The following is a 22,351-nucleotide window of genomic DNA, read 5'->3' on the forward strand; positions in this document are numbered from 1 at the left end:
GATGAAATTCTAGAGTGTAACCATTCAAATGCAAGCTATGCATCAGTTCTTTATGATGGTGTTGTTTATAATGATCTAGAGAAATATTGCAGCTGATCACAAGTCCCTTACCAAGGGATCCAAAGAAGTCATTTCCCAAGAAAGGGAATCCTGGACGATTGGCGAGAACAATCATTCGGAAATCTGGATGAGCTCTGATAGCATTTTCAGGCAGGGGAGTCGTGTCATCACCTGGCAAACAACAAACATAAGTTATCAGACTAGCAGGCTTCCCACTTCAGGAAAATTAATTCATACAAAATCTAAACCCTTTTGAATACACGTAAGCCTTTAAAGACAACTACAACACAGGGTATACAACGCCAATTTAAGGTTGTGTTCGATTGGTGCTATTTCTGAATAAGAATACACATTAGGATTACGAAAAATTGCTTTAATATAAGACGTTTTTGTAGCTGAGGGAATACAAAACGGCTATTAAATATTGCGTGCCTGCAAAGTTTATTTGCGGATACATCTTCCTAAATTTACCTAAAGCAAGAAATTGAGAGGCTATTCCGTTTATTGGTATTCCAGAATACGGTCAATTAAAGAAAACCAAACTTTCAATGCAAATTGTATTTCATGTACCTGTCACAATCCGTCTACCATCTCCAAGGACCATGACTCCACTCTCGACTAAGGACTTTAGTATACAAGTCACGTGAGTAGGTGCTTTGTCTGCTTCGTCAACGACCAACACGTGACCAAACTTGACAGCGCGAACCTGAGAAAACAGAACCAAGGATTGTGCCATTCACCTTTTGGTCTAAACGTAGACTGCAAGCAGTCCCTTTTCTGGATAGTCAAGAGGGTGCGCGAGACTGGAGCGAGGAGAAATAAACGAGAAGAGACTGGGGGAGAGGTGGGAAGGAAAGCCTTTCTTTTCCTTTCCCCTTTTTCCTGCCTCTCCCCAAGCCTCCCTCTGCTCGTTCACTCCAGTTTTTTTGTGCTCGGCTATTTCGCGCGCCCTTTCGACTATCCAGAAAGGGACTGCTTGCAGTATAGTCTAAACATAATTTCTTGATCTAAATTTATAACTTTTTTTAAATTTTAGTTCCATAAACTGTGAAAGAAGTTTTGAGAACAGCACTTATTCCAAATTTGGCATAATTTTCTACTTTCCAAATTTCAAATGGGACAAATTTGAGCTCCAAATTTGGAAATTTGTAGTCTGCACATGGATTAGCTACACTGACTGAGCATGAAAGACAGCTGTGTTATGAGTTTCAATCAATATAATCTTGGATATGCTGAGTTGGAGCTTTCTCATGCCTTTCTGATGTGTTTCTTTCCATTGTTATCATTATTTGGAAGTTTGCTTAACTGTAAGACAAGAGAATTATTACTAAGAAAGCATTAACCTATTCCCATTTACCAGTAGAATGAACAGCTTTTTTCTTGAGGGAAGAAAAATGATTGTTTGCATTTTTAATTCAGAGCAGACGGAAATGTTGTTTTGTAGGCCACTGCAAAAAATGGCAGTGAAGAACAAGAAATTAAGTTATCAAAAATTAACACATGTACAATTTCTTGGTGCCGCAGGTAACAAAGCTAATCTAGGCGGGCCAGGATGACAAAAAGAAAGAATGACTTTAACTGCTAAGTGAGAAAGCAGACTGAGCTATAATATCGAAGATACAAGAATAAGGAAAGGTTTTTGGGAGGACTAAGATAATGAAGAACCTTTTTGAGCTTCTTTAAAGGCAACACAGGAGAAAAGACAAGGAAAACATGAAATAGGGTAGGAAGGATCATTGTTTTTGCGCATGATCACTGACCAGAGGTGAATCTTCGTAAATTATGACTCCATCCTGAACGTTTGGTTGCAGTGTAAGGGACTGGACTGTGGTATCCCTGCATAATACACAATAAACTTCATTAGAGTGGTGTTGCTGTGTAACATGCACATTATTATGTTTACTATGGTGTTGTTCCAAAGGCAACAGCCTTGGTAAGGTACTCAATGGATGGGATGCCACTCCATTACAGGATGCACAGCATGAAATACATAAGAGTTCAACTACTTCCCAGATAGGATGCTAATCCATCACAGGATACCCAGCATAAAGTGACTAGGAGTATTACTACTCCTTCCTGAATGGGATGCTAGTCCATCACAGGATACCCAGCATGAAGTGACTAGAAGTATTACTACCCCTCCCCCCCCCCCTTGGATGGGATGCTAATCCATCACAGGATACCCAGCATTAAGTGACTAGGAGTATTATCCCCTGCCCCCACACCCCAATCTGAATGATAAAGTTCAAGGGGAATAAATCCAACAAAAAGCAGGAAATTATTATCAATTTTATTTTAAAGCATTACTTTTGAAGTAACATACCTGTGAAGTTGAATGTATTCCCTTGGACGGTTTAGCAGATGTAAAAATCTGTCTGCAATCTTGTTTTTACCAACACCCTAAACAAACAACATGAACAAATGACAGGTTTAGCTGGTGTTAAGGCTTGTGATTAGAACACAACAAAGTCCAAATGTCTTTATGGTGGTGAAAACCAGCTCTTTTTACATGTATCTCTATGCTTAATACAAAATTTCAATCAATTTAAGTAGACTCATGTTCTTGATGGTCAAAAGTCAACAACGCAGTACATTCTTTCTCCTGATTTAAGACTTTGATCAATTCACTCGGCATGGGCTAATGCTGTAACAATAAGAGCTAGACATATATCATGAAAAAAAATGCTTGACTTGAAAGGTTTTTTTAGTTCATACCTGATTTCCAACAAGTAGTAAATGCTCTCCAAGCATGAAGTCTTTCAACATATCCTCCATAACATTCAGATGCTGAAATGACATTTGAAAAACAATGACACTTTTATAGAAAACCACATTACGTGATGGAAGCTTCCTAATAAAAGATTATTATTACCTAGAAGAACGTGGAGGTCCTCAAATTATTTTCTCATCAAATTAATTAAAACAATAATGCACAGGATAAGGTGTTGATTTCCAGATTTCAAAAGGAAAGGAATGCACGATGTCCTCACCTGATGATTTTCATAGAATAACACATCTGGAACTTTTGTTCTGTTTTGTAGGTTATAAACAGGTACTGTTGTTTGGCCAATGTGAAGGTTGCCATCTTTGATTTCACCTACAACAGGAAGCATTGGCTTGTTCAAATCATCATGCCATAGGTATAATATTGCTCTTGATACCTTAACTAACTGGCTTTTGCACAGGGGGGAAACACTCTGAGTCTTATGAACGAAACAATGAAAATTAAAGACAAATACTAGCCTTCTCCAGAAAATAGTTGGCTGGAAAAATGTTCCAAGCCATAGGGGAGAAGGCAATGTTTACCTCAGATTTATTGCTTAATACACGTAAAGAACACATTTTGTAACAAAGACACTGGTTTATTGAGGTTGAAAAGGAATTCAAAGTACATATTGAAAGTAACTGAAGAAATGAATTTCGAAAGCCATTCAACTGGTCACCATTACTGATCTTGTGATGACTGTTAGATTGAACATGTGGAAATCTGCTTTTTAGCACATCAAAACAGAGTAACTTACAAACAAAGTTACTAGCATCTGCTGGTTCTTGTTCTGAGGGTTCCTTGGTGATGTGTATTCCAGAATCACTTAGAACTTTTTCCAGTGACGAAGCAGCTAATTTTGGCAAAAACCTGTAAACACAGAGTGGCCAAGTTCATCAGAGCTTCCTTTGCTATGAGGTCTGTAAGTGGTGAAACCACTTACAGACATGTCATGCTGCCAGAAATTGACTAGAAATAAAACTAGAATCTATTAATGGGTTTACTTAAAATTGTCTGCGACAGGTTCAACTAAAATACAGAGGAGAGGGGATCCGAATGGGGTTGGAGTTTCAGACTATGAATCTAAACATCACCAAACAAAAATTCTACATTTTAAAATAATCCAGCTTGCTGGCAGTCAAGTACAGAAGTGTTGAATCATTGAATTAAATGCTAACCAATTCCTAACTTTTCTCCTTTTTTTTCAAACCTTTCTTGCCCATTGTCTTACAAATCTGTGCCTTTGACTGAAACATGACTTCACCACAACTTGACTGACTGTACTGAAGTTTGATATTCAGCAAATATGAAATATACCTTGCTAAACAAGCCTTGTGAATGGAATGCTCAAGGTCCTCAGCTGGGTGAGTAGCAAGGCGCCGAGCAATCCGGAGTAGCTGTCTGGTCGACAGGGATGATGCAATAGATGCTACCTACACAATCAATCATTCATAAGAGTAAGTACTTAGTAACAGTTTTTGGACTAGCCAAGATCAATCTTCAGGGCAAGAGGAGACAAGGAAGACAGAGGAAGTGGGCAGATACTGTCCAAGAATGGACAGGCTTGGTCTTTGCTAGAACTCAGGCTTTTGCCAAATTGAAAAAGCTGTTTTGAGATGGAGGGCACTGACATAAAATGCATCAACTGTAGTGCTCCAAGGGTGCCCCCCCCCCCCCCCCAACACCTTGCCATTTTAAGCAATCTGGTTGGTCCACAGTATCTTCAATCTTGGTGAATAAATTCCAAAAGTAATGACCCCTGATACTTTTGGACTTACTGGGCCTAAGGGCACAGCTTTCAGGTAGCTGTTACTTTCAGAATACAAAGGTAGTGGCTTTAAGAATTACCTTTCCCACTAAAACTAATTTTACATAAAACTGGTGCAAGACCCCTAGGTACCTAAAAGTGCTCATGGCAAAGGGTCAAGTTCTAGTGATCTAAAAAATATCATATTTCTTTCAAACTGGACAAGACATAACAAATGGTTCCTTAAAACATTATTTGGATGGAGGGGTTGGGGGTGTACTTAAGAATTTTTACACTGGCCAGATATGCCTTTACCAAATAACAAGCAGCCACAAAAAGATTGATACCCTCTTCCTAAACCCTTTACTCTATGCAATGCTATCTTGTTGAAAACATAAAAAAGTTCACTGCTGCTAACCCCATATGCCCCTTTCAATGCTGATGTGTTGATCTTGAAAATAGTGAAAAATTGGTAGGAGGGGGAGGAGGGCAGACAAGGTCTGGATATGGAAATATTTTAATAGTACAAGAGACTTCAACTTACTGTGGGGTCTTTTGATGTTCGTAACTTGTCTGTAAGGTCTAGAAGCTTGTCCATAACACCACGTGGTGTACCTGGTACCTAATTTCAAAATTATAAAAAAAAACTGAAGCAAAGCTATAAATTTTACGTGAAACTGCAATGACTTAACTAAAAAGCAAGTAGCAAACTTTGTTACTTACTGTTTAAGGGTGATGTTACAAAAATTGAAGTTGTGGAATTATAGGATTGATTATGTGTTTGGAATGGAGCATCATAAAAATGAAAAAAAAACCCTGTCTCCAGAAATTAGAACCTTATTGAAGTTCATGTCTCAAATTATGGGCAATTTTAACTCCTACTATTTCTCCAAACAAATCTCTCTAGTTTTGCACTGGTAACTCTATGCTTCTTACCATATCATAGATTACTTGAGCTTCTTCCTTCTTGGAGAGAGGGCGCACATGATGGAAGAGAAACATGGACAACAGTTCTGAGTTCAGCCATTGCTGTTGAGAGCTTGCGACAACGGGAGGCTCAGCAAGCCCAATGATACGGAATGAAGGATGAATGCACAAAATACCCCTAAAGAAGAAAATGAAAAGTTTATTGAAACCACAACACCCAAGAAAGTGACATGCATTGCACTGCTGTTGTGTTCAATTAATGACACTCATTTGCTGTACTAAAATGTGATATATAAGCCGATTAGCTGTTTGAAGACAAACTTCATACCCTACACTCAATGTTTATTTTCCTATTTATTATCCTCATTAAATAAAACATTGTTTTACTGTCAGGCATTACCAAGAAACAAACATCATTGGAGGACTTTGTAGAAAAAAAAGCATATAAGTGATGGACTACTAAGCTTAAGTTCCTTGTTACCTGGAGTTCATCTCTTGATCAGTCCAGTTGTTCTCCTCTTTAATTGCTTGATATCTTTCATGATGCAACAGCCTTGTTCCATCATACAGAGAAAGTTCTCTCTCGCTGATAAGCCTGAAGGAATTGAGAATGGAGGTCAAACACATCAACTGACTTATATTTTCAGATGGTAACTAAGCGTTCATGATACACCACAAAGGCGAAAATTTAAAGGTTGCTCTTAACTACTCCCCATGAATTTTTTTAAACTTTGCAAAAGATTGTATCTTCATACTGGTCACAGTTCCATTGACGAAAGATTGGGGTCACCAAACTTGTTTTCTAGTTATAACCACTTAAAGCTAAGATTAGGGGTGTTTTTAACAAGTTATGCTGTGCTATGGTAACCTATTATGTTGTGAAAATAACCATAACTTTTTCACCATTCTTGTGGTATCAGTTGATAAAGAGTGGTAGCATTGATCCATCATTGAAAGTACAAATGCTGGAAGAACTGGAAACTGGTGCCTGCTACCTTAAGTAAATGTAAATGTTGCCAATACTCATTTTACATAACAAACGTTTACCTTCAGCCCAACCCTATCTACACTGTAAATATGTTACTCCCCATAGATTCCAGTTACCTTTGTAGCACAGCAAGTGTTCCAGGGTTCACTCTGTGAATTCCATCCAACTCTGCAATGCTTCCTTCCAGTGCGGCCATCACCAGTGGCGAGTATCTCCAGCTCGTGTCACCATTGGTTAATGTTATACGCTGTTGCAGCAGATCCCTGGCTGTCATGTCCTGTTTTGTTATTTCAAAAGTTAGTAATATAAATAATTTACTGGGAAAATAGCAAATTCTAGACTTATTTAATTTCTGAGCCAGTTAAAGCTAAAAGAAAAGTATTTTGGTAGGAATTAAAAATTAAAAATTTTGCTGCACGTGAAACTTTGCTGACTCACATGCATCGCTGATTTTGCAAATTATTGCGTGCAGTGAATTATTAAAATTTTAAACTCAAAAATATGATATCCTCTAAACTGTCCCCTTTCTTTTAGTTAGACTAGCTTTGAAATGAAATTTGATAAAGTTTCTCCTTCTGCTAGGGGTAATATTGTCAATTTTTTGGCTCTGTTGCCTTGAAATTTGTCAGAATTGATAATAATAATAATAATAATAATAATAATAATAATAATAACAACTTTATTTATCCTGATAAAAGACTGGTCAGTCAAACAACAAAGGTTGATAGACTGGTATTAATCGGTGACCAGCACATAAGAAATATATAAAAATATTTACATGAAAAACAGTGGTAGAAAATAGTTAGAGAAATATAACAAAATAAACTAATTAGCATCTCTTTTACAAATATGAACTTGAACAATTGACAAATGAACCAACTCGTGTGACTTCCACAACAAGCACCCTCATTGATGTGTTAATAACTTCAACACCCAGTTTGTTTAAGAAGGCAGGTGTAATTAACATAACCTTTAGCGACCATTATCCCATCTATGGAATTATGCACGGCTTAGCAACTCACCCGAACAAACATCAGACCATAACAACGCGCCCTTGGAACGACAAAAAAATAAATGATTTCTTAGCTGATTTGAAGCAAGCTCCATTGAGCCTCATTAATTCTTTCACCGATGTAGATGACGTGTGTTCAGCATGGGAATCGCTGATAAAATCCCTGATTGACCATCATTTCCCATAATAATTTCTCAAAATAATTTCAAGGGATTTTTTAATGACATTCACCAAAATGCAACTTTATCTGGCTCCTTTGAAGGTGGTATGTTGCATGTTATTAGTAACCGTTGTAAAAATAATGTATGCCAAGTTACCTGATAAAGAACAACAGGCTCAATATTGTAACCAAGAAAATCAGCAAACTGCTGAACCAGTACACTTTTTCCACAACCCTAAAAAGGCAAGTAAAAGTGACAGTATGAAATCAATTCTTCAATATTGGGGTTGGTATATTATGTGATTTCTTTAATGAAATTCTTAACTTCAATCTTAAAATAACACAGATGAAAACACAAGGTGTATATTGTTCTGACCTTTGGTCCCACAAGGCAGAAATCATGAACTGCATGAGACTCCAGCATGTTTGCTAACACCTTGGAATGAGATTTGGTCATAACAAACTGCCAGAAAACAAAAAAAATAAACAATTAAATTATGCAATGATAAGTGTCATGGCGACTTGAATAAATGTGGGCACCTGCATGTGCACACATTGTGTGTGCATGGATGGGAGAGGGGAGGAGGTAGGATCAGAGTTTTCTGCTTCCTATGCCTGGTTCTTTCAGTTCCATACCCTTTAGTAGCAACTCCTAAACTCTTCACCCTTTTGCTCCTGCAAACCATCTTACAATGCTTCTCCTGCTTCTCACACTCTTGGAAAAGCAAATACAGTTCCCATCCCTCTTGCATTCAATTGACCGTATTCCAGGATAACAATAAGCAGAATAGCTGTTAGATTTCTCCCTTTTAGTAAATTTGAAAGGACATTTCCACAAACTTTCACTAATACACAATAATTTTAGAGCTATTTTGTATTTCAGTAACTCCAAAAACCTCTTCTGAGAGGTGTCTTCTCATCATGGTATGTTTTCCTATTCTGGAATAGGCTCAATCCAACACTGCCTAAAGCTTTGACTGGCCAGTGTAAATGGCTGAATGTTACACAGCACAGATACCTGTGGTTCATTTGTTTTGCTTTTCTTTACATGAGTTGCTTCACTGCCAGCAGGAGTTTCAAACACAGCATTCCATTTCTTTGTCCCAATTTCCACCGATGCCATTGGTGCCAAAGATTCTGAATTAAATTTATTTATTTTACTGACTGATGCCAACAAAGAATTCTTTCCTCTGTCATTAAGATTAAATGTCTGCAAGAAGAAAATAAAAAAGTTATACATTTGCTACCTTCGTTCGTTTATTTATTCACATAACAGGTCAGAGCAACAAGAACATTACCGGTACAGCAAAAAACTTAAAATGTCGTCTCCTGTATTCTGGGCACAGTTGTTCAAAGACCGATTACCGTATTAACCCGAATAAGCGCCGCCTCCGAATAAGCGCCGCCCTCGATTAAGCGCCGCACATGGAACGGAATGGTTAATAAGCGCCGCCCTCGAATAAGCGCCGCAGCTCCGGTGCGGCGCTTATTTGAGTATTTCCATAAGATGATGAAAATACACAGTAATCGCTGCAATGTGGTTGTAAGCCAGGAATGAGAATTTATTTTCATCAATAGTGATGTTTTTCAGTTCGAAGTGAGTATATCTCAATATGCTCTTTCATTCAGTTCTCTCCTCAAAATGTTCGCGTTCTTCAGTTCTTGCGTGAAGGCTGTAAACTTCGCCGGTACGACAAGCCCAACCTCCCTCTTTCTCTTCCCTGTAACTGTTGCAGTAAGGAGATTGTCAGCGTTTGCTTGTACAATCAAAATGTTTTGGCTTTGTGGTATGAGCCTTTTAATAAGCGCCGCCCTCAAATAAGCGCCGCCCTCGAATAAGCGCCGCACAAGAGACAGGAAAAATTAAATAAGCGCCGCGGCGCTTATTCGAGTAAATACGGTAAGTTAATCCTCGGTTAACGTTTACTTTGATTCAAGTTTAACTACTAATGAATGAAGACTCTTTAAAAAGATTTTTGTTTCTTAGTTTCCACTTAGACTTGTCTTTACCACTAGCTTATAATAATTATTTAGCTTTTAAAAGCATCTTAAGAGCGAGATGAAAGCCTCGGTTAATTTTTAACCGGGATTAACATAATCGGCTTTTGAACAACTGGGCCCAAATTGTTTTAATATATTTAAAGGAATGTAAGTCTGTTGAAGCTAATACAATTTTATCTGTTCAAATGCTTCAGCTGCAAATCTAAGTTGCAGGAAGTTTTAGGAAACAGCACCTTATTCCACAAATTTACCAGCTGTTTTTTCTAAATAAGAAAAATAATGCTAACTGACCTTATTTCACATTTTTAGGATTTATTTCCTTTTAGGAAAAGAAAAGGAATTAGTTTACCAGTATCCCGAAATTTTGCACTTACATCTTGCCAAAGAAAATTTACGATTTTCTTTACAGTTAAAACTGAATTTCTGAGATGATTTAGGCCTTCACCAAAATGAATGATTGGGTGCCCCAGACATAATAAAAGTTAATTCAATAATTATTATCATACACTTGCTCCTTTTTAGCCAAAAAAAACAGTAACCAGGACCTAATTTCTCCACACAATATCAGTACTTGATCGAACATGTAGGTAACAAGAATAAATGAAATGATCTTATTTTCACCTTGAGTGCATCCTGTACAACCTTTTGGCCTTCATCACCAAGTATGAGGTCATATGGATACAGTCGGTGGACAAGTTCTTCTAAAGAATGCTTTGGATTTATGTCCTGAAAATAAAATAAAAACCAGTCTGACATACTGCTATATGAAAAAGTGACAAAAACACAGGGGGTAACCCTGTGATGGACCAACAATCCATCCATGAGGGGGAGGGGGAGGGAAGTACAGTATACTCCCACTAACTTGACTACTCAAGAGAAGAAAAACATTGTTTAAGAAAGCAGGAGTTCAAGATAGTGAGAAATTTGAAATAGCCCATGTTAGAGATAACTGTAGTGAAAGTCTAAATTAACAGCACTAATACTCCAAGAGACTTCATTCTTAATTATAGAGAAACTGGGTTAAGTTCCCACAAACATGAGCTACTTGGTTTATGAAGACTTTGGAACTATGGATGATAGATGATACTTACCATGATTCTTACAATATTTGCAAGATTATGAATTGGAAAGTCAGGAAGTCCAACAGAGGCCAGCTCTGTTGATTGTAGAGTGTGTGCAAATGAAGCTAGCTGTGCTAATCTAGAAAAAAAAAAAGAGAGAAAAATTAGATAATGTGTATGTTTCAGGTTAAAATGATTTCAACAACGTTGATTTGTATTTTCCTTTGTTAAGGTTGGGTAATTTACATCTGAAACAAAGGAAAATACAAATCAGCCTAGATTGAACTCATTTTAGCCTGGGATTCATTTTAACCTACAACATGTATCTCTTTAAGTGCCACTACCCTTACAATATCTGACTACTTCATCAAGTATTCAGGACATGAGAATTAAGGAAATGGTCACCAGATATGAGTTGCCTTGATGTTTAAACAAATAATCTTAATTAGTACCATAATTAATAATACCCCCCATTATGGGTTGGGCTAGTGACAGGAGAGGGAGTGGTCAGTTTACAGTCTACAAAGATTAGCTGGGGAGCAGCGATGCTGCAGTTGTGACAGCACTCACCTCCCACCAATGTGTCCCGGGTTCGATTGCCCGACTCAGTGTCATATGTGGGTTGAGTTTGTTGTGGTTCTAGTCCTTGCTCTGAGAGGTTTTCTCTTTTTTTCCCCTCTCCTCAAAACCAATGGGCCAGTTATTTAAACAGAGTCTAACTTAGGCCGTGGCTTAAGACAATAAGTGGGCCTCGAAATAAGTGGTTGATTTTAAGTAGATAAATAGTTTTCTAGTCTGGGATACAAGCCTTCTTGTTACTGTCAGCAACAGACAATGTTAGGACATGACTGTTGGCAAAATTGAAAAATGGTTTACAGGGCTGTCATTAGGAGGCAGGGGCCGGGGATTTCCCCCGGTTACTAAGAACGTGGCCCCTGGCTATTTTCATAGGAAAATAGAAGAAAAATAGAACCAAAAGAAATTCCTAGCTGTTTGATTCCCCGCCTACTTGATGTATTTATCGAGCAACTTGAAATCTTAGTGACAGCCCTGGGTTTAGAACATGGTTTTGTTAAACACCGTCTAAACTGTCTTTTAAGGTGATTCCATTGAATTGCATAATTTGTACATCCTTGCTGCGCATAATTTTTCGCGTCATTTAGCGCGCACACGAGCGTGTGCACGCAGAACATTACAGGATTTCCTTGAGGTTAAGCTCAGCAGGAAAATAAATGTTCCTTTTCTTCTAAACGAGCACGGTGACCCCCATTTTTTATTGCATTTTTGTAATGCTCATAACATAGTCATGAACTGGACCAAGTCTTAGACAATTTCAAATACTCCTTCTTTTTCAGTGGAATTACCTTAATAACTGACCCTATATTTCTAAATTCCAATTCGATCTGGAAAGCGTCCCCAGTTAGTGCTCTGTGCTAAATACATTGACACTTAAATAAAGTGATTTATTTTATTTACCAGCTGTTTGACTACTGGAAGGGTAACTGCTTTAAAGCTGACAAGTGATGCAGCTATCTATAAACTACACGTCTTTTTTTTTATTAGTAAGTAGTTTCCAGATTCTCGTACATCTTGGGGAAAAATTAACTATAAGATAGGAGAATATTTGAGTGTACATGTATAATGGCCCAATAAACAGAACTTTGGTGATAGGAGACATAAAAGGTTGAAGCAACTGCTGAAAATAAGACAGAAGTGGGAGAGGGTCGTAGTCACAGTTTATTTTACACAAAGTTTGCAAACCTTTCTTGTGGTAAGTGGGGGCAGGCAGATTGAAGAAGAGCAAGCTGGTCCTATAAAATAAAATAAAGCACTTATTGTGACATAATGTCCAAAGTCTGACACAATGGTTACAGATGAATGAATGGATGAATGAATGAATGAATGAATGAATGAATGAATGAATGAATGAATGAATGAATGAATGAATGAATGAATGAATGAATGAATGAATGAATGAATGAATGAATGAATGAATGAATGAATGAATGAATGAATTCTTATATACCGCACATATCACCAAGTCTCGGACGTCAGCATCAGTCCATATATTAGTCCAGATGGTGTAAATACAGGGCACTTTCACTTTATAGGCTGGCTCAGACGTTTTTAAAGTGCATTTCCAACACTAACCTTGAATGGTAACAGATGAATATCTCTTGCTTGGAATCGTGACCTAAGCGGAGGATCTAAAGGGTTTCCATGGTAACGAGGTACAGGCAACCCAAGTGCAATGACTCTAAAGTCCTCACTCACTCGCACAAGCTTCCATGCTTTTAATTCTTCTTCTGAATGTTCCTGAAAACAGATTGTGTAATGTAATCAAAATCTAAGTTCTCTGTACAGTAACAATGTATTACCAAAAAGGAATCATGAGATCTTCACAAGTCAATCAATTGACCAGTCATCAATAACCTTGTTGAGGCATCTAACTCACACATCTAATGATGACCACCTCCTAGACATCTGGTTACAACAACCCAGTTTGAGCTCATACATACTAGTACATCCAGTAGCTCTCTTCAGAAGAGCCAAAAAAGGTATTTTTCAACTGTGGTTAATAATATTATAATTAGACATTACAGCCGCTTAAACTACACATACTTTTAAAAGAGCATCAAATCTCTCAGCAGCCATCAGAAATCTCCCATCTTCTAACTGCATCTCCCTGGAAGTAGCAACATTAACAAGGTTAACAGTAATAAAATCACTCCAGGGTAGGGTAGGGTGAGATTATGAAAAGACTGATAGCAGCTACAACTCAGAGTAGAGGAGGGGGGGGGGGTGTTACTCCCTATGATGAACTATACAGGGAGGCTCCACCCTAAAAGGGTCCCTTTTTCAAGCTGGAGGTAAACAAAAGGATAGAACTTCATGAGATGAAGTACAGAGAAAGGTAGAGAAAATTGTCATTTAGGTATTTAAAAGGGTCTTTCACAATATATAGAACAACCAACTGCAAAGAGATGCAGTGTTTTACTGTAGGTATGTGGAAGGGGTGTCACTTTCTCTGGTAGGAATGTGAAAGGATTACCTTTTCTGTCAAAAATAGTATCTAAAAGGGCAAGGGTTCAGACCTCGGGGTGGAGCCTCCCATATAAAACTTTGTTGAGTACCCCCCTCCCCCCTCCCCTGGGCTACATTTTATATGTTAACCCTCTGAGCTGTGACCAGTATTAAATTTCCCCTTACAGTATTGATACTTTATGTTTAAGTCATGATAAGCAAATTTCCCCAACTTGAACCATAAGAAATATATGGGGCAAAGTCAGGAGAATATTTTTGTTGAGTTGTGTTCTGGGGTCCTAACATGTTGGTTTGCCAAAAGAAATCCATGCTTTAACCATTCAAATGTATTCAGCAATACTTGACATGGTTCAAAATTTGGAAATTAATATATTAAGCTACCGGATTTGCAGGTCCCTTGGGAGATAGTTAATATTCCCTATAATACTTGTAATCATGGGCCTGCTCTAACCTGTTTTCAAGGAGGTTATTCAATACTGGAAGAACATTTCGTTCAGCTTTCTCAATGCCCTCAAGCAACAGCACTCGCCCTTTAGTTGCTGCACGCACAGCACACTGGTCAACATAATATGCAGTGCCTGAGGAGATTTCTCTTCTTTGCTTCAAGTCTGACTCAGTTGTATCACGTGATAATGCAATGTATTCAACCTCACGCTTGGTCAGTTCCTGCAAATCGAATGATATTGATTAATTGTGTTCTTTGGTATTCCATCAACAAAATTAAAGACAAATTGATCATGAATTAAATGGAGTAGACATACTTTAACTGGTTTCCTAAGTGGTATCAATATTGCAGTAAAGACTGCTTAAATAGAATACTTGTCTTACAAAGCAAGAAATGAAGATTTATACAGATCACTTACAGAATTATGAAGGGGACTGCCAAATACTGAAAACCATTAACACACTGCTGACGAAAACTCAAAAGTGTTTAGATTGAATAGTTCTGAATTTCCAAAGTCAAAGACCTTGAATTTTAAATAAGTTCTCAAAATAGTTTCAGATCTTCTAACAATTTGATGAATATTTTCTGAAGGTAAAATTCCTAGACCTTGTCTTTGCACTGGTCTGCATATGCAAGAATCAGAAAGAATGTGATTACAACCATAGAATCTCGTGCAAGACACTTCATTATAAGAAAAGGTGTTGGTTCAGGAGGTGTGACAAGACTAATATTTCCTGGCTATAGGTGTACCCCTAAAAATAACTCAGCAGCATCTAAAACAACAACTTACAGTACCTTATTGTAAATTACCTTTGCTTAAAACAAATACATTGACATAAAAATTATAACACTTATTAATAAATGAAATGTACAGGCTTCCTAAAATAACCAATAGAGTGAAAGAACTAGGATGCCAGATTTAGATAGAAACAATTTAAATTACAAGGTCAGAAGTAATAGATGAAACACGAGGAAGAGTGTTTCCTCCAATTTCCAATCACCGAGAAGTAGGTTGGAAAAATGAGGCGCAGCTGAGTTTTTTTAACCAACTTCGAGGTGTTTGGAAATAGGAGGAAACACTATTTCGAGTGTTTGATATAGCTTCTCAAACTATTGATAATTCTTGGAGAAATTCGAAGCAAAAGTTCACAACATTTTTGAATAATTAAGATCACATTTCCAAACCTCCTTCACGGTAGTGATTTCCTTTGTTTTCTCTTCATGAATTATTAATGAGTTGGAGAAACACATTTACTAAATACTTCAATAAAAGATGTAGATAAACAAACCAAGTACTGCATGGCCAGTAGTCTCCTGGAAGGACCTGGAGCTCCAATGAGAAATACATCCTGACCAAGCTTGTCCTATAGAGAGCAAGCAAGATTTTTTCAACTCATTATTATATATAGGGGCAACAAATTCAGCATTTTTGATGTACTGAAAAAATTGACAGCTGCTAGTAGATAATAATTATTATTTCAAGCAATAAAACTAAAAGGCACATTACTTTTTCTGCTATTGTATACAAAGAGAGGAAATAATGTACACAAACCAACTTCAATTAACGTTCTTTTTCTTAATGTTTAAATAAAATTGTTGCTATCTGCAAATTGCCAACTTATTAATTATTGAGGTGCCGGTAGCAAAGGAAGAAATATGTTTAACTTAATGAAAAGCAGTCATATCCAATTTTTAGTTGATAATAAGTTTTGTGAATAATAAAGATAAACTTATAAAACCGTGACTATTAATGTCCTCATGACCTCATTATCAAGACAAAGATAATTATTGCAAGATTAAAAGATTGCAATTATTGCAAGACCTATTGAAAGTTGATAATGGCGTCATGATGACATCGAAATTTTGAGCTTTTATATGTTTATCTTTAATAAATTCATGTCTTTGCCTTAGCAAAACTCTCTTGATTAAGATATTAAGTTAACTAAAAATTAAATACCTTTTGCATGATCCATCGCAGATTCTTTAGTACAAACTGAGGGAGTTCTCCATTTACTAATGAAGAAAATAAATAATAAATGATGAAAACTCCTGAAGCCTAAACTTTTGTGAAGGATTATACAATGCTCTTCAATCAAACGAATTGAGCTCTCCATGTAACACATTCTACCCAGAATACAAATAATGAAAAAATACTATATTTTCAATGCTTAGTTATTGATATCATTGATAACAGCCATGATTTAATAACACCATTGATCCTTCTGCTTACTCAAAGCTTAAGATTAAAGTTTCTTACACAAAAAAGCATTATTAATATCAATACCAAATCCCCAATAATACTGTCTCATAGCTTCAAATTATGTACTTTACTGTTCCCCATAAGCCAATTATGTCTCCTTTACAATTTCTTATCAGCAGCTCTGCATACCTTCTAATGTCAATCTTCACTTAGTACCAGGGCATTCATGTCTTCAAAGAGTAAAGTTCTTAGCACAAAAAACTTGGGTAGGGATCAGGCATGTTCTTTAACAGATTTTCAATCTAAAGCTCTGTGATTTGTTGAGTTTTTGCTATCATATTATTTCATTAGACTAGACACATTGTTCCATGTTATCTGGTGCATTCCAATGAGGCAGCCCATTGACCAACCATACTGATGATTTCATAAATCATCAAACTGGTGAAATTTAAAGCAAAACTACAAGAATGAAATACACTAGGATCATAAGAAGGGGCTAATACTGGTCTCTGAGTTTAAGCGATTGTGGAACAAAAAAAGGTTGTGTGTTTACATGAAGCAGGGCACGAAATTGCGCCTGATACAGACGCCAATGCGCCTAAGTTTTCCGTGCTGGCGACCAGGGTACATTCCGTGTCAACATCACGCCGAAGGTATGCCAAGGATGTCTTAATTCCATGCCAAGCCACCAACTTGACATTTGACAAGCGAACAAGCGGTCACAAATATCAACTATACGATTTCACAGGAATAGAAGGATCTTCGAAATAATACCTAAGCAGAAAAAATCTATGACATTTAAAACTCTTTTCAAAACCTAAATGTGTTAGGGCACCTTTTGCTATCATGCTATGGTTAGATACCAATATTCCTATAGTTTTCGCCACAAGATACATGTATACGCCAGCTGTAAGCCAACGACTTCGATCGTATGCCACTACGCCGAGCGCTCTTCAAACCCACGCCGAAAACCGTCCAGGCATTCCTTACGCTAGGAAAGCCTATGATTTGATATTATCATCCATGATAACGCATTTTCACTATTTTCAATATTTTCGTTTCAGAAAAAAATGGCTACTAACTTTTTGGACTTGGCGACCACTTTGGAATATTTAGGACCACATGTCTGCTTAAGAAAAAAGTTAATTTCATGCCCTGTTTAAAAGCAAAACTACAAGAATGAAATACACTAGGATCATAAGAAGGGGCTAATACTGGGCTCTGAGTTTAGATGATTGTGGAACAATAAAGGGTATGTGTGTTTACATGAAAAGAACGGTAGAGAATTTAAGGCATTTGAAGCAAAGATTCCAAGACCATGTATCACGTTTAGCCTGCAAACATCTGATTAATACTTTTGGTATAGGACCCAAATGCAACATCACCTAGATCAATAAAATTACTCACCATACTTTACTGGAACCAGTTCTGGAGAGGAGGGTTTTTTCAGTTTAATACTCACATCTCCAATACTAACACTGTGATCTGTTTTAAATAACCACACCATTGTTAATTTAATCAATGTATGGGAGCATTATCCTCAGATAATCATTTATAAGATAACTATTTTTCCTATTTTTCCCTTTGCTTCAAACAAATAATAAATTACATAATACCCTACCCCGCAATGATCTAAGTGGGGGCACTGTACAGTGGTGCAGTGGTTAACATGTCAGCTTTTTGATCCAAAGATCACTGTCATTATTTTGAGCCATATGAAGAAGAAGAAGAAAAAGAAGAAGAAGAACCTTGAACCCCATGTTGCATTGAGTGTCACACCTGTAACAATCTTGTTGATTATTTAAGTAAAACAAACCTACAACTTTAATGTTAAGACCGCCCAAAGGCGCACCAAAGGTTTTCAGCTGTAACAGGTGCTACAGATTAAAGCCCTTAAGGTGGCTTACTACAGTATTTTTGACAAAATAAATATTGCGCGCGCGTACTGTCACGTAAGCCACGCGCGAGTAGAAATCACGCGAGCTCTCAAGGTAAACCCCAAAACAAACATGGTGGCTGTGAAAAAATTTTTCAGTTTGGTTTGCTCTTTAGTAAATTGCTTGTGAACAATTGTTCCCCCGGCCAAAGAGTCATAACTGGGCTTCCCTTTAACAGATGTAGTCTAGGCTTTCGAAAAAGATTGTTTTGCCCCGTGAACGAAGTTTATCGTGCTAGCGTGACCCGCTATATCACAATGTCACCGTCACATGAAGCCAACTGGAAGAAAGTTGGCACGACCAGAAAGTACAACCATCTCCTTTAGTTTGGCTAACATTTGCGGGCACAGCTTTAGCATATGGCTGGTTTTCAACCAGCGTAGTTCATGCAACTGGAAAGGACGAAGGCAGTTCAACATCGCTAACCGATCTCCGCCTCCAAAGAAAGCGTAAAACAGCTGCTCGTATGAGTAACATGTGCCTGAGCAGAGAAAACGAGCCTCCAGTCACAAAGACACTGGAGATAACCAGGTGAGTTCCAAAAGAATTTTTACAGCGTATAACGGGTAAAACTAGTCACGTTTTCCCTGAAATCGTACAAACGGGTCCAATGTTTATTTGTCTCGCGAGCGGGTTTACCGCAACTTGCATTGTTTATATTTGCACTGCGAGCAGTTTTGTTGCGACTTAGTCGCATCTCTGGACTACGTCCCGGTAAACATTGGCAAAAATATCTCCGAGCTTCACTTCTCGTCTTTGCTAGAAAAAAGGTACATCAACCTTTCTTTCATTCTCGGCCCCTGAAGAGCTCGCGGTGATTTCACTGCTATTGCGTGTGTGGGTTTTCCCCGAAATTAGCACATGCGCGATACAACTTTCATGGAGGTCGCAAAAAGAGACTTTTAGGCGCCAAATTCTCAAAAAGTAGTCATACAACCCGTGCCCAAATTTTGAGAACTGGCAAAACTCACCAAGTATTAACCTCAGGCAGTTTTTTGTAGAAATCCGTAAGACAGATTTTTATTAATTTAAAATATGGCTAAATTACGGCATTTTCCTCTGTGGTGAAAATTCTGTCTTGCGGATTTTTGTTTTCTTTAGCAGAAATGTTTATTCATGGCTACCCTTCAAATCCTGAAATTTTGAGCTAGGGTCGTACGGCTAGTTTTGGAGGTGGAAGCGCTCAAAACATCTAGTTTCCAGTCCTTCTCCCAGAAATCGGCCTGCTATTTTTGTTGTTTTTGAGCTTGGCAAAATCGTTTTGAGATGAAAATCATCTTTTCTCACTGTTGCAGTAACAGAAAACACCAAAAAAAGTTCCTCCTTGCTGTTTCCTTCGCAATGGAATGATATCTTATTTTATCTACTGAAAACTGAAGTAAGCCACCTTAAATTAATGACAACTCTGAGATGGGTGGTGTTCAAGGCTACATTGGTCTCTGTATACTATTGTATTGTTTCCGTAGATAAATTATAAACTTTACTGCCAACATTCTGCCAACATTCTCTTTTTAGTGTATAAATGGGTACTAGCAACATACTTACTGCTAAGGGGGTTACCCTGTGATTTCAGACTAGTATTATATCCAGGTTGGGGTAGGGACAGAGGGGTAGTAACACTCCCAGTCAGTTCATGCTGGCTATACTGTGATGGACTGGCAATCCATCCAGAAAGGAGTAGTAATACTCCCAGTCACTTCATGCTGGGTATCCTGTGATGGACTAGCATCCTATCCAGGGGAGGTAATACTCTCAGTCACTTCATGCTGGGTACCACTGTGATGGACTAGCATCCTATCCAGGAGGGGTAGTAATACTCTTAGTCACTTCAAGCTGGCTATACTGTGATGGACTAGCAACCCATCCAGGGGGGAGTAGTAATACTCCTAGTCACTTCATGCTGGGTATCCTGTGATGGACTAGCATCCCATCCAGGGGGGAGTAGTAATACTCCTAGTCAATTCACGCTGGGGAAATTGTGATGGACTAGCATCCCATCCAGGGGGGAGTAGTAATACTCCTAGTCACTTCATGCTGAGTATCCTGTGATGGACTAGCATCCCATCCAGGGAGAGTAGTAATACTCCTAGTCAATTCACGCTGGGCAAATTGTGATGGACCAGCATCCCATCCAGGGGGGAATAGTAATACTCGTAGTCACTTCATGCTGGGTATCCTGTGATGGACTAGCATCCCATCCAGGGGGGAGTAGTAATACTCGTAGTCACTTCATGCTGGGTATCCTGTGATGGACAAGCATCCCATCCAGGGGGGGAGATGGAAATACTCCTAGTCACTTCATGCTGGGTATCCTGTAATGGACTAGCATCCCATCCAGGGGGGAGTAGTAATACTCCAAGTCACTTCAACATGGGTATCCTGTGATGGGCTAGTATCCTACCCTAGCTGGTCGGACCCTCTAATAAACACCTAAATCTGCTGTAGCCTGCTGGTGGGTTTTGTTCAAAGAATGAACACTAGAGCAGCCCATACACAGATGGTCCTATAGGATGCTTGATACCTTAACTAAGGGTATTTTGATTGGCTGCTGACCCAATAGAACTTTGTCACTCAGCGGCCATGTTGAGTCACAGGACAATAAAAAGCTTTGTTTTAGCACGGAGAGCCTCACACTGAATTCACGTCTGAGCGAGGCTTTCCGTGCAAAAACAAAGCTTTTAATTCGTCTGAAACTCAACATGGTCCCATGTGACGAACGTCTTTGGGCAACATTTGAACCAGTGGGCTTGGTAATGGGAGTGTAGCAGGGTATTCTGCAGTTAACTTAGGCCCCGTTCAGACTAGGTGCTGGTTCCCGGTTCCCAGGCACGGGCACTAGTCTGAACATAGCTTTTTGTCGGTGCCCAAGGAAAAATCTGGGCACCGTGCCCTGGCACGGGCACTACCTCCAAGGGTAGTACTCGGCACTGTTCCTGGGCACGGGCACCAGTCTTAACAGGATTTTGTCAGTTCCCACGTTTTTTCCTCATGCTTCCCTACGATACAGCAAACAAAATGGCGGGCGCTTAATTGACGAAGGAGAACACGATTGCTCCCTTGGCACCAAGGAGTCTGAAAAACGTCCTTTTTAGTGCCCGGGCACAGTGCCCTGGCAGGTACGGGCACCTAGTCTGAACAGGGAATTATTTACTCAATCAAAACAAAAAACTAAAACTTGCATTTTCTTACCTGAACACAGTGGTCTCAAGGGGACTCTCAGCGAGTTAGCCAATGCATTGAGACGCTTTGCAGCTTTACCATTCGACATTAAAACCCTAATCATGGAGGCAATATCTTTGATGAACTCGGGCCGGTTATGTAATTTAAGATTTCACTGGCTTGCCTCTTGAACTTGTAAATTATATAAAAAGCTAGGTGCTCCCTACATTTCAGAACCTTTCTGGATTACCAGAATTCAAAATTCTGATAACTTAACAAAGTTATTTTGCTCTAGAAGCATAATTTCAACCAAACATCGGACTTCAACCGCGTGTCCGCCATGTTGGAATTTTACCTACCGGAGGACTGGGGCTTACTTCTAATTCCAGTTTTCCAGTCACTTTCCCAGTTGTTTCTTTCCATTGGCAGCGCACAATCAAAACATTTGTTAGCCTGTTCGAGGCGTTCACAAAGTGGGGAGTGACCCGAACAAAATTTCGATGCCTCCCAATAATAAAGGCGAGGAAAAATGTTACAAGCGGGAAAAAAAAATGAGAAGTGATTGGCATCGCAATTTTCTTAGCGCGGCTCCCCACACTTTGAACGCGTGGCTAAACATTTTTATGAAAATTTTGCAGATAATGATGTTTGCGGGACTTACAACCTATTTGTGGATAGGAGAAAAGAAAATGGGGGGGGGGGGGGGTGGTATCCCTTTCGTCACTTTATCCCGGTCAGATCTCTTCCCAACCTCCACTCGTTCTTTTAACCAAAATGGCGCCTTTGGATGCGTGTTCGACACAGACTAGTGAAAGATGGTGAAAAAAGATTGGTTGTTGAAGACT

At 38.5% G+C, this 22,351-nt stretch overlaps 1 protein-coding gene across 1 annotated transcript in view; it reads right to left on the reverse strand.

Moving 5' to 3' along the window:
* Positions 1-21,855, reverse strand: part of LOC146449429 (von Willebrand factor A domain-containing protein 8-like) — a 35,641-nt gene extending 13,786 nt beyond the window's left edge. The window contains exons 1-25 of the mRNA XM_085101246.1: positions 21,537-21,855; positions 17,818-17,895; positions 16,168-16,223; positions 15,500-15,574; positions 14,217-14,431; positions 13,343-13,406; positions 12,872-13,036; positions 12,482-12,531; positions 10,751-10,859; positions 10,281-10,385; positions 8,677-8,868; positions 8,035-8,121; positions 7,816-7,893; positions 6,603-6,763; positions 5,980-6,093; positions 5,508-5,676; positions 5,116-5,193; positions 4,142-4,257; positions 3,582-3,694; positions 3,051-3,157; positions 2,776-2,847; positions 2,384-2,460; positions 1,821-1,896; positions 631-766; positions 112-231 (exon numbers count right to left, since the gene is read on the reverse strand). Of these exons, the coding sequence (XP_084957372.1) occupies positions 112-231; positions 631-766; positions 1,821-1,896; positions 2,384-2,460; positions 2,776-2,847; positions 3,051-3,157; positions 3,582-3,694; positions 4,142-4,257; positions 5,116-5,193; positions 5,508-5,676; positions 5,980-6,093; positions 6,603-6,763; positions 7,816-7,893; positions 8,035-8,121; positions 8,677-8,868; positions 10,281-10,385; positions 10,751-10,859; positions 12,482-12,531; positions 12,872-13,036; positions 13,343-13,406; positions 14,217-14,431; positions 15,500-15,574; positions 16,168-16,223; positions 17,818-17,895; positions 21,537-21,630 (2,707 nt within the window). The 5' untranslated portion in view covers positions 21,631-21,855. The remainder of the gene's footprint in view (positions 1-111; positions 232-630; positions 767-1,820; positions 1,897-2,383; positions 2,461-2,775; positions 2,848-3,050; positions 3,158-3,581; positions 3,695-4,141; positions 4,258-5,115; positions 5,194-5,507; positions 5,677-5,979; positions 6,094-6,602; positions 6,764-7,815; positions 7,894-8,034; positions 8,122-8,676; positions 8,869-10,280; positions 10,386-10,750; positions 10,860-12,481; positions 12,532-12,871; positions 13,037-13,342; positions 13,407-14,216; positions 14,432-15,499; positions 15,575-16,167; positions 16,224-17,817; positions 17,896-21,536) is intronic.
* Positions 21,856-22,351: the final 496 nt, after the last annotated feature.

This window comes from Pavona decussata, unplaced genomic scaffold, assembly GCF_977016875.1.
Source record: "Pavona decussata unplaced genomic scaffold, jaPavDecu1.1 SCAFFOLD_602, whole genome shotgun sequence".
Taxonomy (NCBI): domain Eukaryota; kingdom Metazoa; phylum Cnidaria; class Anthozoa; order Scleractinia; family Agariciidae; genus Pavona; species Pavona decussata.